The sequence below is a fragment of the Hippocampus zosterae genome, chromosome 14 (assembly GCF_025434085.1).
Source record: "Hippocampus zosterae strain Florida chromosome 14, ASM2543408v3, whole genome shotgun sequence".
Lineage (NCBI taxonomy): Eukaryota > Metazoa > Chordata > Actinopteri > Syngnathiformes > Syngnathidae > Hippocampus > Hippocampus zosterae.
The window spans coordinates 5559658-5575860 of NC_067464.1; the positions used below are offsets into that span (position 1 = coordinate 5559658).

The window sequence follows — 16203 nt, forward strand, 5'->3', positions numbered from 1 at the left end:
CACACACGCACACACACTATCAAGGCCATTCTGTTACACCTGGTCACCTTTATCCCTTTCAGTCCCCCACACCCTCAAACTTACACACACACACACACACATACACACACGCGCGCAAAACGTTTTCCTGCGGCTGACACGCAATTCCCATTGGCTATCTGCCTCACCAGATAAAACTAATTGTTCCAAATCGACTCATTCAGTTTGTCTGATCCTCACCAGAATATCTCCAGTCGCTCATAAGCTGCACATTCGTAAAGCAAAAAAAAAAAAACTAAATGTCTCCAAAATTGAGACAAAAGTGTAATTTGCAAGCCAGGCCAGTAGTTGGCGATGTAACTTAGTAAGGAAACATTCCAGTTACAATTACAATTATAAAGATATACGAAAGAAAAACACGTCAAACATACTCCCAGAAATGTAAATAACTATAAACAGAAGCAGCAAAACTTGACGACAAATGAACAAGGGTACAAGTACGCACACAAGTTTGAAGAACCTCTTTGCATTGTTGACGACGTTAGCCGTGGAAAAAGATTTGAAGACGCCATCGTAAAACGGCCCCTGCAGCTCGTTGGAAGAAAACCTCCCTCCCGCCCAACAAGATCCAAAAGGCAAATGGAAGCTCATAAACACGACACTCGACTGTATGGAGTTTGAATTTGATCTTTTAGCAGTTTGCTCTTTTATGAGGCGGGCCTGCGGGAGGTGGCTGGGGGGAGGGGAGGAGGACTCCAAGCAACAAAGGAAGAAGAAGAAGAAGAAATCGATGGTTGAAGCAGAGGAGTGGCCGCCATTTGAGTGACATCTTGCCTCGTTTGCGGCGGCCTCATTAACAAACAATACGGCTGTGAAATTGGTTTAATGACAAAGTCATAAAATTGCTATTCTGCTCACAGATGGCCTCGGGGCACGGAGAGGATTTTGGCAGGATTACGATGCCTGCCCGCGTGCATTAAGCTAAGTTGCGTTCATAAAGGGGGGAAAAAAAATCATAAAAATCTGCATCCTACACTAAGTGAACAATTTTTAAAAATTTTATTGGGATTTTGTTTATTCCTCTGATTTTATATGCAAATATATTTTTCAAGGTCTTGTTCTTATACATTAAAAAATACATTTTTTGGAGAATTCGATTCATTGTTCAGCCCGACCCACTGTCGCTTTTTTTTCTCCCCTCCCACATTTTAACACCTCTTTTCTTCCGCAAATGAAATAAATTAACCTACTTTTCCCCTCTCCCGCACTTGTCGACCTCTTCTCCCCAGTGCGACAGAAATTACCCGTCTAAGAATTAAAAAAAAGAAAAGAAAAGAAAAAGCAGTCTCACCCACGCACAAAACGCGGCTCGACTTTATTTCAAACGCGCGAGCTCTTGTTATTAAACGACCCCGCCAATAAAACCAAGCTGTTGAGGTATAAAAGAGCCAAAAGGTGCTGAGAAGTACAAAGACAGCCCCATCTAAGCACCCCGAACCCCCCCCCCCCCCCCGCCCCCTCTCCATCTCTTTCTAATGCTTTGCCTGCAATGCTTCTTTCAGCTGCAGCTCCTTCATAGCCTCGCACAGGCCTATAGGACCCGATGTTATTTTAGTGGTGTGTTGTCGCAGAACAGTGTCCATCAACAAGTTCACCATTTTCAAATGCCATCTTTTGCAATTATTTCACAGTGTCAAATGGTGCTGGTTAATAGATTTGATTTTTAATGGCGGTATTTTATTTTATTTTTTTGTGTATCGAAATACCATGCAAGCATACTACACCGAAATTCATCCGAAAACCTCCCGCCTACTTTTGCGCGGCTCTGGATGCGAATCAAAAGTTAGTTAATTTGATCTTTGGCTAACCCAGGGGTGGGCAACCTGCGGCCCGCGGGCAGGATCCGGTCCGTTGGTCTTTTTAATCGGGCCCGCCGAAGATTGGTGCACAATTGGTTTGATTGCATTCATTTCGTTTGGACTTGTAATGACAGGTATTTCAACACCAGTTGGCACAGTTACTTCAAGTTGCACAGCACAGGGAGGGAGGGGAAGACGAAGAAAGAGGGAGAGAGTAATGACCATGGAAGGGAAAGTGATATGTATCTGATTAAACGAAGCGGGTAACAAAGTACGAAACATTCAGGCTGGACGCCTGGAGTCGGAAAGACTCAAATCTACGAGACTTTGAAAAACAAGAAAGCGATTCTTACTCAGTCCGATTCTGGCAATTTCCATGCTCAGAGTGAATTGCTTGTGGCTCGAGTAAATGAACATTTCCTAGAATGGTTTGATTGTTATCATGTTAAAAACTTTCCGCAAACTGGACGGCTAATAAGAGTCGGAGAGCAGTCAAATGTGTAGAGCGTGAACAACAGGGGGCTCAGTACACATCCTTGAGTAGAACCGGTGCTGAGTGTGATGGTGGAGGAGAATGTTACATTATTACTGGCATACAAAGACATTGAGCCATCTTCTTTATCTTCTATTTCTATTTCTAACTTTTGGCCCGGCCCTCCACAATATTTTCTGCTTCTCATTTGGCCCCCACGGGAAAATAATTGCCCACCCCTGGGTTAAACCAACACCCCACACCAATACACATTTTTTTTTGTTTCTTGACCAAGATGAAGCTATGCACTCAACCTCGTTCAAATCAGTTTTTTAAATTTGGTCCGTATTACTAAGATCCGGATCAAACCGTTTTTATTGAGGCTTTACAATTAAATCAAGTTTGAAATTCTCAACTCATGTCGTTGTTCCTTAGAATAACCCGGTCCTGAATGTGATGAAAACAAAGACGTCAAGTTACACACCAAAACAGAACCAACTCTTGTTACCCTGGTTAAAAAAAAAAAAATAATAATAAAAAAGCTCATTTCCCCACTTTTCTTGCAATAATCATAAAATCTCCCAAACAGTGCAGATTTCTCCAAAAGTCTCAAAACTGGCTCTTTGGGAAACATCAGTGCAGTGCCGTAACATTTTTCTTGAAGCAAGACATTTTACTGCCGATTGTCGAACTCACACAGCTGTTGCGCAACCACGTCGTGCTGTGACCCGAGCGTCCGATTAAGTGAGAACGGGCAGCATGAATCACATCGCACGTATGCTTGGCGAAAAAAAGAACGCATCAACGCAAGAGCGCATCAGCTGTTTAATTGCCGCCAACTGAAATAAGAACAGCGACAACTGCTCAACTCCATCCAAAATCGTTCGCTCGCGTCGCAATCTGCCAAGAGTGGAAATGAGCGTTTTGCTGCCGCCCTCCAGACGCGATTATTATCTGGGCATGGAGAAAACAGCCAGATCAAATGAATTTAGCGGGTAGGTGGTTGGGGGCGCGGGGGTGGGGGGGTGCTGACACTTGGGATCTGACAACAGAGTCAATTCGGCTAATTAACTGCCAATTAGCGCTCCCTAAATGAGAGGGATCATGATGCCTGTGTTGGCATCGCTGCAGACTCCAGCGGACCCAGCCCCCCCCCCCCCTCTTCCTCCCCCCTCTCACTAGCTCGCTCGCTCAACGCCAATCGCACACACGTGCTATATTTAGAAAAGCAGGGCTACAACATGGCCACCAACAGCAATCCCAGGTTGCAACGCCCCCCCCCCCCCAAAAAAGGCGCTGACATTTCCATCTAGGTCAAAGTTAAGATGGATGAAAATGGGAAGAGATGGGGAAAAAGTAGGATGTTGAGGTACGCTCAGGAGGCTTCGAGAGCTTCAAAGAATTTGGGGTGGGGGGGGTGAGGGGGGGTGATGAGCGGCTCTTCGTCATTTTATGATACGTTTGGAAAATATGACTTCTTGTTGCCCGCCAAAAAACCAAACGGATCATAAAAGTCAGTGGTCCTATGTTTGTTCCTGGCCGGAGACGAGAGGTTGGAAAATGTTCTGCAAAGTCAGAGGAACACGTTGCTGGCGTTGTTGCGACTTTTTCTTGGACGCGCACATTGACAAACAAAAATTTGCGCACGGCCGGAATCGAACCGTGACTTTCAGATTCAGTCTCAGCTGCAAACAGAATCAAGTATGGCAGGCATGCTGGATTTCTGAAAGGTAAGGTATTTATGTACCGGTATGTGGAATTTGCATGAAAGAATTACTTTCTTAATCATTTCAAATGATTAAATAAAGTCACTTTAATGTGATGAAAAAATGTTCAGAAACACAGTTCTCGTCACACTTACTAATGAATTGATTTCATTTTTGAAGCCTGATTTTTCACACAGCGTATTCATTTTAAAATATTCAATGTATATTTTAAAATATTCAATATATTTTAAAATCTACAAAAAATATATAAAAATATACAAAAATTAAAAAAATTATATAAAAATATATAAAAAATATAATAAATATATATAAAAATATTTAAAATATATATTGAATATTTTGTGTGAAAATATTCAAATGTGTGAAATATATATTGAATATATTTCACACATTTGAATATTTTTAAAAAAAAGTTCAATAATTATCCCCCAAAAATCATATCGTACACATTTTTATCTCAACCCTTACAAGGACGACGGCGGTTACTCGAGTGGCCAGCAATTCAAATGTTATTTTCTCTTATATTAAATAAATCTTCATGTCACAGTTGTGCATCAACCTCTTCAACGGACCCTTACATGTGTTGCCATCCACTGCCATTATTTTTTTTTTCCATACCATACAGACGAAAAAAAATAAATAAATCCTCACGCCGCTCCTATCGCTAGCTGATTGATCCTTTCCCCAACAATAATCATCAGCGTACTCTGCCCTCTCTCCACGCTGCGAGCGGCTGCAGATATTGCGGCTCTTTTGCCTCGTCGGTGGGCACAGGCCGTCTGGCGCCGTCGTCTGGCGGATATCCTTCCCTTATCATATGACCTGTGCTCCAACACGGGGCAAAGGTTGGCCGAGAGCCGCCCCTGTGTCTTAATAACTCACCCATTGTATTCCTTTCTGCCGCTAATTACAGCCTCCCTCTCTCTCTCTCTCTCTCATGTGTGTGTGAGAGAGTATTCCCCCCTGGGCTGTAGAGACGAGCCAGAGGAGTAAAAATAGAGTGTGGCTTAGTGCCCTCTTTATTGTTATTAGTGCTCCATTGGCACAGCAGTCCGTCATCATATATGCCAAGAAGTGACATCGTCTCTTTCTGGCTGGCCCGCGAAGACGAGGGAATAATGAGCGGACGATTTCCTGCCTTTCTTTTCGCCGCCTTTCTCCCGCCGTCATCCCTCGTCTGTTGTGTGTTTACGCAACGGCCCGCGTCGCCTCGCGGGTAAATAAAGGCGAGATGTCGTGCTGGGTCCTATGCCGAAGATCTGGTCAGGCCCCATTGAGCTCCAAATGACGGCCCGCCGACGCCGAGAGAAATGGCGTCCTGCTTGCATGAGAAGCTTCGTTGGATCTTCACCTCTGCTGAGGCCCAACGATCCAAAATGTGGGCAATTTAGTGTTTGGTAGCAAAAAATATGCCAGTGTGAATGTTTCCGGAACAAAAGGGTTCAGTTCTTGTTGCGCGCTTAAGATGCATTGTAACCTAAGTATGGGGGGGGGGGAATGTGGAAGCCACGCCCCTCATAAAATGTTTGCCAACTTCATATGAATGAACTTAACGAATAAAACAGCTCTTTTCACATTTTTTTCATTCATTCATTCATTCATCTTCCGAGCCGCTTGATCCTCACTAGGGTCGCGGGGGGTGCTGGAGCCTATCCCAGCTGTCTCCGGGCAGTAGGCGGGGGACACCCTGAATCGGTTGCCAGCCAATCGCAGGGCACACAGAAACGAACAACCATTCACACTCACACTCACACCTAGGGACAATTTAGAGTGTTCAATCTGCCTGCCATGCATATTTTTGGAATGTGGGAGGAAACCGGAGTTCTCCCGGGGAGAACATGCAAACTCCACACAGGGAGGCCGGAGCTGGAATCGAACCCGGTACCTCTGCACTGTGAAGCCGACGTGCTAACCACTGGACTACCGGGCCGCCCTCTTTTCACATTTTATTTTTCCAAATATTTAGGAATAGTGACCAAGGCATTACAGCTCAAATGTGTAGAAATGTGCAAGGAAAATCATCCTGGCGCCGCACACCACAAAAAAAATGAGTGGAAAATAGCTTTTATTGCTATTTCAATTTTCTTTACAGTACTTAGTAATCTTAACCAAGGCATGACATTTTAAGTATTTGCATCTTAGTCGGGTGCGGGGAGCAACCTGGAGCCGTACCTCCCATAACATTGGCGGATAGTAAATGGGATAAAATATCTGGGGCCACACCCCTTTTGAAATAAGTGGCTAGTAGCGATGGGACGTCCCCATATTTGATTTTTTGGAAAACACTTCTGAATCTACACCTCGGACAAATGTGCGAAGGCACGAGCAATTTTTTTTCCCACTAACTCATCAACAAACATAAATGGAAACTGCCCCTGCCCCTGACCCCCCCCCCCCCACCTCTCCACACTGTACTTCGGAAACTTGACCCGTACATGAAAACATCCGCACACCGCATATAAAACGCTGCTTCCTGCCTGCCAATTGCCGACAATAAACTATGAAAATAAATACATTCATTTTATGCGAGTGAGTCCGACGACAAATTCATCATTAGGCGCCTGCTTCTTAACGTGATCCACACGTCATTCTAGAACCGCACCACGTATAAACCTGACCACAATCTTTTTTGGGAGTCATCATGCCAACTAAAATGCGCCATTGTTTTTTTTTTTTTCGAAAACCGACATAAAAGACCAGACGCAATCTCCTCGGCGGAGGTAACTAAGGGTGAACTATGCACTCACGACAACCTCTGCAAATAGCAGGAGAGGTCACAGGGACGCATTAGAAATAACATGTACACACAGTATGCACACACTGGCTACCATTAAAAGCATAATCAAGTAGCCGCAGACGAGTGGACTTTCACCTCTTCCTGTGTTCTTTATTAACAGTGGCCCACCAATGCGTTCAGGTGAGGCTGTTAGCTAATGATGCAAACGGGAGATAGCGACTATACGAGCACGGTCTGAAGGTTTCAAAGCGGTTGTTTTGGGGCGGGTGCAGGTGAGCAGCAGGTAGGACGGTTTGACCATGGGGTGGGGTGGGGGGTTGGGGGAGACAGGCGGCAACACAGGGCCGCCTTGTACCGTCGTCCCAAGGGTAATCGCGGCGAAGGACAAAGCCCTGATTCAGGACATCTTTTCACCCATGGGGGGGGGGGGGGGGTCGCTGGAAACCCAAGACGACGCCCCCTCCTTCTCCTCCTCCTCCTCTACTAACCACCACCACCGCCGCCGATCCCATGTCTCCCTGCCTGTGTCTCTATCTGTCTTTGGCCCATCACGTTGGCAGCGGCCACGCATCAAAGACAAACACGGAACAATGCGAAGGCCCAGCCAGGAATTTGAAGAGCTTTTATTTTTAACAGGAATTTCAGGCAGCAGCGGCGTGTCGTGTCCCAGGAGGGCTATCTCAGCGTGCAAAGAGAAATTGGAGGAGGGCAAATAAATTAGCGTTTCAGTTAGTTCTATGGACGTGAAATATAGTTTCAGTTGTCCGATTTATTTTTTTTCTTTTTTGGGGGGAGAACACTCATTTTTTATTTGTTTGCAAAGCTCCCATTTTAATTTGAGTCATTCTTGAAATATAACAAGGGTGGCCCGACTGGGCCCGGTGGTCGACTGGTTAATGCGTTGGCCTTGCTGGGATTGATTCCGGCCGCGGCCTTCCTATGTGGAGTTTGCATGTTCTCCCCGTGCCTATGTGGGTTTTCTCCGGGTATTCCGATTTTCTCCCACATTCCAAAAACATGCTGAGTGAACACTCTAAATTGTCCCTAGGTGTGAGTATGAGCGTGGATGGTTGTCTATCTATCTACAGTATGTGTGCCCTGCGATTGGCTGTCAATATCGAATCAATATCGGATTCGATTCAATATCGAATCCAAAAATGGACGAATGGATGGAACTCTAACAATCTTGGCCCGGACCCCTATGGATCCGCTATTACAAGTTGAGCAGCACGCTAACTCCTTTGAGTATCATTAATCTGCTCAATAGAGCTTGAAAGCAGGAGTCCAGAACATTCAGAAAGAACTATTCCAAATTATGAACGAGAAGCGCAACATTTTCCAAAGCCTATCACTGTCTGCTTCACTGTTCCCGCTGTATTAATCACCATGACACAGGCGAGGCGACTCAATTTTCTGCTCCCGTAGGTAAGGTGCGGCGGCGTCGGAGACGGCTGGCGTGAGCCATGAAAACAGGCGGCTAATCTTTGCTTACCGGTGTAATTGAAATGCTATCCACACTGTAGGGTGCATTAAAGTCTGATAACAGCGGTTCCTGTGGCCAATTTAAGTAGCTCGGCTCGGAGGGGGAATAAAGCAGAAGGGTGAGGGAGGAACGGGAGGGCGGGGAGGGCGGGTGATAGATAAGGCTGACAAACCGGGCTAATTCTGCAGGCATGTTTCTCATTGTGATCCAAGAAAAAAATGAGACGAAGAGAAAAAAATGAATCGGAGAAGCAAAAAAAAAAAAAGAAAGGAAAGGAAAGGGGAAAAAAAAAATCAATTGACCCTCGGGTGGCTTGTCGGCCCGCGCGCCTGATAAACCTAAAAGCTTGGTTAATGTGGGCCCGCCTGTACCCGGCAGATAGAGCACTTTGTAAATGAACCCGCTTTGATAAATATATTAAGGAAAGCTGCGAATAAAAGGCGCAGGCTTGTCATTTGTAAATAGAACCCCCCGCTACACGGAATTAGAATGATAAAATGGGGTTCCATATAATTAAGTTTGTGTAAGACCTGAAATCCGTGCAAATACCTTCCCGGCGCGCTGAAAGGAGCCTGTCACTTCAATTAATCTGAACATCACCCTGAGAATGTACGGAACCAAATTAAGCCGCAGATAAAACCGGGGCTAGTATTTTGATAAGTAATTCCTGTATCATTTCTTTGCTTCTGTGATCATTTTATTTAATCCACCACCCCCAGTTATGTGCTAAGCCGTCTACAAAGGCCTCACCGGCCTGGCCACCGCCACCTTAATCCCACTGTATAGCTGCCGTGCATCGGGGAGGGGGCGGTTGGCGCTTTTTTGTGTGGGGGCACCCATGGTGGAGCTTGCGATGGCTTTTTGGGATGGCAAGGGTGGGCAAAAAGGGGGTGGGCTTGGGGCGGGGGCGGGGGGTAGGGGGGTGCTTGTGGGTGTGGGGGCTGCAGGGGTAGCTTATGATCTCCCTTAAATAGATCGCAGTCAATAGATGTGTAACATGCCACAAAGAGGCGCTGACTTAAGCGATAACCGGAACATCCTTCTTGCTAACGCATAACAATATTACCAAGTGTGTGTGTGTGTGTTTGTGTGCGTGTGTGTGTTTTGTGGGACGCATGCACATAAATGGATTCCACACTGTTTTTCCCATGGGGTTAATTTCAGCCCTACTATATACATACAATATGTATATAGTGAATATATATAGTATATTCCCAAATATTTGAATATATTTGGGAATACATATTTGTATTCCCAAATATATTCCCAAACATATTTCTACTCCCATCATTCAAAGCATACACAACTCACAAACACACACACACACACACGCACAAATATGTTGTAACAATGCAACTAGAAGCAACCAGCTAGCCTTATTAGCCTAGCTGGTGAATCTTGCTAGCACCACAATTATTAACTTAAGCATATATTTGTGATGTAATAGTTCAAATTTTGAATAATGAGCTTACAATAAGTTACTGTGAGGCTGAGAAAAAGGTGTCCACGTTGAGATTGGATCCTGATACTTGGTATTGAACCGACTGCCAACAAGTGCAAAGCCTCACCCAGACCAACAGAATCAAGAAGTGTCCCTTTCAAGCTGACTCACTCTCTATTTACCATTACGTTCATTCAAAAGCAATAAACAATATATCAATACAAACGTAGCAGCGAGCAGCATTTAGCTAGCCTCCTTAGCTTTACTGCTAGTGCCAAGGATAGGAAAACGCCTCACGCGAGTGAAATAAAATGATACCTTTGGGTAACAAGCTAACAAAAGGATATACCTTTGATCAGATAAATGTGTGACTGTTGGTTTTAAGGGATTCAAGTGGCATGCCCGCATTTCCGTAGCTTTATACCGATCAACGGTAGAAAGACATCAGAAAGGGTTCTTGAAGATGGCTAGTTCTCACTATTACGATCTATCAACAGCATGTAGGAATAGACCAGTCCAAACATTGCAACCAATTTGCCTCGTTAGCTTACCTGCTAGCCCCACGGGCAGTAACTCACATTACCGATGTAATGGGAATCAAGGGACATTCTCTGTAGTTTCAATTACAATCATCCAAATACGTATATTCTGCTGCAACCAAGAGCTAGCGCCCTTGACTCATCTGGCTAGGCTGCCAGAGATTATACCGAGGCCTTTCATTAGTAACAAAACCGTATCAATATTTTTCCAGAGCTAGCCTTTATCTGTTTGCATTTGTCATTGCTCATTGATCCATGTCAAGACGTATATGAAGCCAGACGTTCCCCACCCACATTTCAGAAGAATGAGGCGAGCGCAGGTTAAAATGTGGACTCACCAGTTGTTAACTTGTAAGATGGTGAGGCCCGTGTCTTGGGCTAGCTGCTTCTTCTGCTCTTCAGACGGGTACGGGTGCTACGGGAGACAACAAAAACACACTCATTAGCTTCATAAATATAGACAAGGCATGCCACGGCGTTAAATTCCTCGCGGTTTGCCATTTGCTTTCGACATTTTTGTTTTCCCCCCATGTTGGCTGCATTGGGCTGCACCTCCTTGGTGACCTTCACCCAACCCCGCCGCTCCCTTTGCATGGTATAGACGTGAGCGGCAAGCGCGTGTCCGCCCACCGTCGACGCAAACACACATATGCAATTGAGCTCAACCTGTCAGAGCTGGCTCAACAAGTTTGTCAAAACAAGTCAGCCTTACGGATTCCCCGGATCTTCACACTGACAATGCGTAGTCTCGACATGTATGCACATGGTCGAGATTTCATCGGTACATACGCCCTCCACAGTATAATTCACGAGAAAATCCTGTTTTATTATTATTTCGAGTTTTCTTCTAACAGTCAGTGAACGTGATCAATTGTCACCGATGGCCATTTTGCTATTCAGTTCTTTGGGCGTGATGTTCCTAAGTAACGAGCCCCATCTTTTCATGCAATCCAACAAAAACGCGTGAAAGTTTCCCCCCCCCCCCCCCCCCGACACAAATGCGTTGATATTGTGACTCGCGAGGATGCTTTCGACCCGTCAACAGTCGAGACGTCATTGCTGTCGGCTCCGATGGAGGCAACACAGGCTGACGTGTGCATGGCGGGCCTTGGGCTGCTTTGCTATGAAGCATGACAAAACAACAGTGATTGCCACTGACAGATGTCTTGAAAGGCCAGATTAGGAGGCGAGTTGCATGCAAACGACACAAACGAAACACTGTGTTTGTGTGCGCGCACGCGCGCAGCGAAATATTCATAGAGTTGACACCTGCAAATCAGCGCGGGCACAAGAATCCCTTTTAAAAGATGACATTTAAATCCTCCTCGATTTTCAGGTGGTTTCAGGCTCCATTAACATTCTTTGCCTTCAAAGAAGACACCTACATGTCTTACTCCACCCCCCTCCCCCCCCCGACCCCCTAGATGTTTCCTCTGCGCGCCCATACAAAAAACAGATTAACGCAGGAGCGCCTGCGAAATTTTTTCAATTGTATTTTTGCATTGATTCTTTTTGTGCTGAGATAATAGATGCACACCAAGGTAACAGAAGCGGGGGAATAAAAATCTCAATCTGTATCGATAACAAAAATATTTTGGGTCTTCATTTGCCTATTGCATAACATTCCTCAAAATTGTGAAATGGGGGTTTAGTCGTTTGTGCTTGAACCTACTAACTAACTAACAACAACGACGACAAAAACGTCAGAATTTTGGCGTTTGTAACATTCCAGTCGTTTTTGCATTAACCCGGTCCCCGTTTTTCTTGTCGGCAAGAAATTTTGAACATGCAACGGCAAGAAGTGTCTTTCCAACTTTTGTCTTTGCAACGTTTTGCAATGTTTTACAAACCCTGACGAAAATCCAAAACTTGCGACATTTGCACGCATCCACCGCTTGGTGAAATACCAACTTAAATAGGCTAATTAATAAATGCCCGCAAAAAAAAAAAAACTAAACAACACAAAACACAGGAAACCAAAAAAAATAAAAGCACAATGGTGGGGGAAATTTAAGGTGACAAAATTTTAAAAAAATTATTCTGGATCCACGCTAAAACTGTATGGGTTCATCCTTGTTTCTAAAGAAGATTGCTTTCAAAGCCTTTACGCTAACTAACAAATGGAAATTACAAAACAAAATGACAACAACAATAAAACACACACACACACACATACACACACATACACACACAAAGTAGTCCCAAAACTGGGAATGTATTTAGTTTTGGCTCTCGAGCCACACCAAAATTGCAACCTATGTAAATAAATCAATCAATAAATAAACATACTAGCCTCGGAAAAAAAGTGCCTGAATCTGCAGCCAAAGTTTTTCTAGTTTTGTAGTTTTTCTTGACCATGTTTTGCCCCTCTCAAGATTTTGCAAAAAAAATCGTTTGGGCCGTTTTTACTTGACTCTGTAAACTCCCCAAACTCTTCATTGTGTTGACATGGAAACGCTCTTATTTAATTAAAACCCGCTTTGAAGAATGCACTCAACGAATAGAGAAGCTCCCTTGGATTGCACAAATAACGACTCCTGTCTGCGCGGAGGGATTAACTTAACGTGTCGTCCTTTGCTGATATGTCAAATTATCAACAACGTAATACATAATGCACTTTTGTGATTGCCAGGTGTTGACAGTCCTTTGGCTTGTCAGATGGAACGACTTCACCGATTTACTTTTGTGTACTCGTGTGTGTGTGTGTGTGTGTTTGCACGCGGCCATGTGCACGTTGCAAGCTTATGAGTGACACAGATATGCCATTTTAACACCTCACCCCGCATGTTTGACGTGATTTGAGTCTGACGTGTTCCCGTTTAGAATTTGTTTGGGCACAATTTTCAAGCAATTCATGTGTTCATAAAGTCGTTTTTTGGTGAAAGTAATGCACATGGAGTATGTGCCAGTTTTCTAATAATAGTTAAAAATCTGTTTTAGCTTAAAAAATATTCATTCATCCTTTCATTCATCTTCCGTACCGCTTGATCCTCACTAGGTTCGCGGGGGGTGCTGGAGCCCATCCCAGCCGTCTCCGGGCAGTAGGCGGGGGACACCCTGAACCGGTTGCCAGCCAATCGCAGGGCACATATAGACGAACAACCATCCACGCTCACACTCACACCTAGGGACAATTTAGAGTGTTCAATCAGCCTGCCGTGCATATTTTTGGAATGTGGGAGGAAACCGGAGCACCCGGAGAAAACCCACGCAGGCCCGGGGAGAACATGCAAACTCCATACAGGGAGGCCGGAGCTGGAATCGAACCCGGTACCTCTGCACTGTGAAGCCGACGTGCTAACCACTGGACTACCGGGCCGCCCTTTAAAAAATATATTTACTGAAAATTCACTTTTTTCTACAACATCAACTGGATATATCAGGTAGAGGGGAGCAATGAATGCTCGGAGATTCATTCGGAAAAGGCGAAGGCATATGTACGGTATTTCAAATAAATTGACTCCTTTTGTTTTTGTTTTTTGTATGGTACACCGCAAAACTGATCAGAGGCTAAATAAGGAAATCTGAAGGTAAGTAAACAGCGAGGAAGGCTTGGCAACTCAAGTTAAGGGGTGGGACGAGCATATGCGTGCAACAACATGTAATGTCTGTGCGGTCCCCCCCCCCCCCCTCTCTTGCTTTCCATCATTACTTATGTGCTTCTCAGCTTCGACCTCGGTCAAACTTGTGCCCTCCGTTTCCACCCAAACAGCGAGGGTGACATGGAGATTGGAAATGGGGTTGGGCCATTTACCTTGTATTATACTTTATGCAGCCTCCGTCATCCATCCCCTTGCGGCCTACTGCAAAATACATGCGCCAAACGCCGCGTTCGTATGAATAATAATCATGAATGGATGTAAATAAGACGAGATGTCTCATCAAAGGAGAGTGAGGTTGTTTAAGATGACCGCCGGACCTGCCAAAGAATTTGTTTCCGGGGGTCAAACTGCAACTTACAGCCATACACGCGTTGAAATAAACTCCAACATTTTAACATTAATACGTGTCGTCGAATATTAACACTTAGGGCTCTATTTCGGGGAATTTGGCAAAGCCATGCGGGGGCAGTGCGGCAGACCGAGGGCTCATCTGACAGCTTGGTGACAGAAAGTAGATTAAGCTTTAGACCAGCTAAAAGTAGGTCTAAGTTGTGGCTCAGGTTGCGTAACATGATTTTGTTGGATTTGATCGAAGCGCAGGCTGACAGATTCTACGCTCCGTAGATATGTGCGGTGGATGTCAGTACAATTCATTCATAAATAGGACAATAGTGTGCATCGACTGTGCTGCATCATTGTAGAAATTATTATCATCTTGAATATGTTTGAATAGGCCACGCCACAGCTACGGATGGGTGGTTAATGGGGTGGTGTCACACAGGGATAATCGATCTGGGATGGAGGCCGGTCTCTAAGTGCCCACTTCACAGTAGCCAATTTTACATCATCAGCAAGTGCAAATCTTCTAACAATTTATTCTTAACGTACTTTGTGTGAGATCCGCAATCTGTTGATGCTCCCGTCATTGATACCTTGCATTTGACTCACGCTGAATTTAAAAGGAATTTTGAGGCCGTGTTCACTCCCACAACGGCGGAAAATGCCCCTTTCTATCTGTGTGTATCTACAAAACTACCAAAAGAAAGAAAATTCCACTCAATGCCACTTGTGTCTTTCTTTCATTCTTTGTTGTTTCGACATTCACATGTTTGTAATTTTACATTGTTTCACCACAAGTACTTTAATTTCACCTTGCGATGAAAAATTCATTACATTGTGGCCGATATTTTGAGAACGTTTTGAAGCCACCCGGATCAGCTTTTGGTAACATTTGGACAACGCTTTACAAGTTGGAGGGGTCCTCCACACGAGTTCCGCTGATTTTGGTTCAGCCCCCATGCTCATGCCACCCCAACTGCTTTCTTACCACCTCCTCTATCGAACCCCCCCCCCCACCCCCACCCCAGCCCGCCACCCGAAACTCTGAAAGCCACACTCACCAACCCTCCAACACGCCCTCTTTACGATTGTGACTGCAGGCCACCCACACTTTATGTTGTGGCAGCTTTGGGGCTCACCAATGTCAGCTACAAACACACAACCAAGCATACACACACATCAACGTACCATCACGCACTAACAGATGGACTTGAGAAGCGAGCCGCCATGGTGGGCCCGCTGGTTACGAGGGGGCAGCAGCCGTGAAATGACTGTTTAGACCTCAGAGTAACCTCGTCACGTTAATTGCGCCGCAGTGGATGTGGGTGGGAATCGCAGATACCGCTCCCAGATTTTAGATCTCTACCAAAGGATACCGGTCCACAGACTGGTGGTTGGGGGCCATTGAATTATGGGACTTGTAGTATCAGTTGAGCACACATTGTGCCAGTTAATACAGATTATGAAAACTATTTTGCAGTCCAAAGTAAAAACTAATTTCAAGTGACAGTGTTGTAAAAAAGAAAAGACAAATCAAATGCATTATACTTGCTTGGACAGACCTGAAATGATTCCACATCATCGCGAGTGATATGGACCGGAAAAAAAAACCTGAGTTCATCTTTATCCAAATGAGTGGCCTAAACACATTAAAAAAAATTACATTCAACATCGTACAAAAAAAATTATAATTTAGAAACGTAGAGGGAGAAAAGAACATTCTAGATCCTGCTTGAGCCAATAAATTGTATTTATTCATTCATTCATCTTCCGAGCCGCTTGATCCTCACTAGGGTCGCGGGGGGTGCTGGAGCCCATCCCAGCCGTCTCCGGGCAGTAGGCGGGGGACACCCTGAATCGGTTGCCAGCCAATCGCAGGGCACACATAGACGAACAACCATCCACGCTCACACTCACACCTAGGGACAATTTAGAGTGTTCAATCAGCCTGCCATGCATATTTTTGGAATGTGGGAGGAAACCGGAGCACCCGGAGAAAACCCACACAGGCCCGGGGAGAACATG

General features: G+C 44.9%; 1 protein-coding gene across 9 annotated transcripts in view; it reads right to left on the minus strand.

The window, feature by feature from the left end:
- meis2a (Meis homeobox 2a) overlaps positions 1–16203 on the minus strand; it is a 106597-nt gene that overhangs the window by 22690 nt on the left and 67704 nt on the right. For all 9 annotated transcript variants that reach the window (XM_052085384.1, XM_052085387.1, XM_052085386.1 and 6 more), the window contains exon 9: positions 10576–10652. In XM_052085384.1, coding sequence (XP_051941344.1) covers positions 10576–10652 — 77 coding nt within the window. The remainder of the gene's footprint in view (positions 1–10575; positions 10653–16203) is intronic.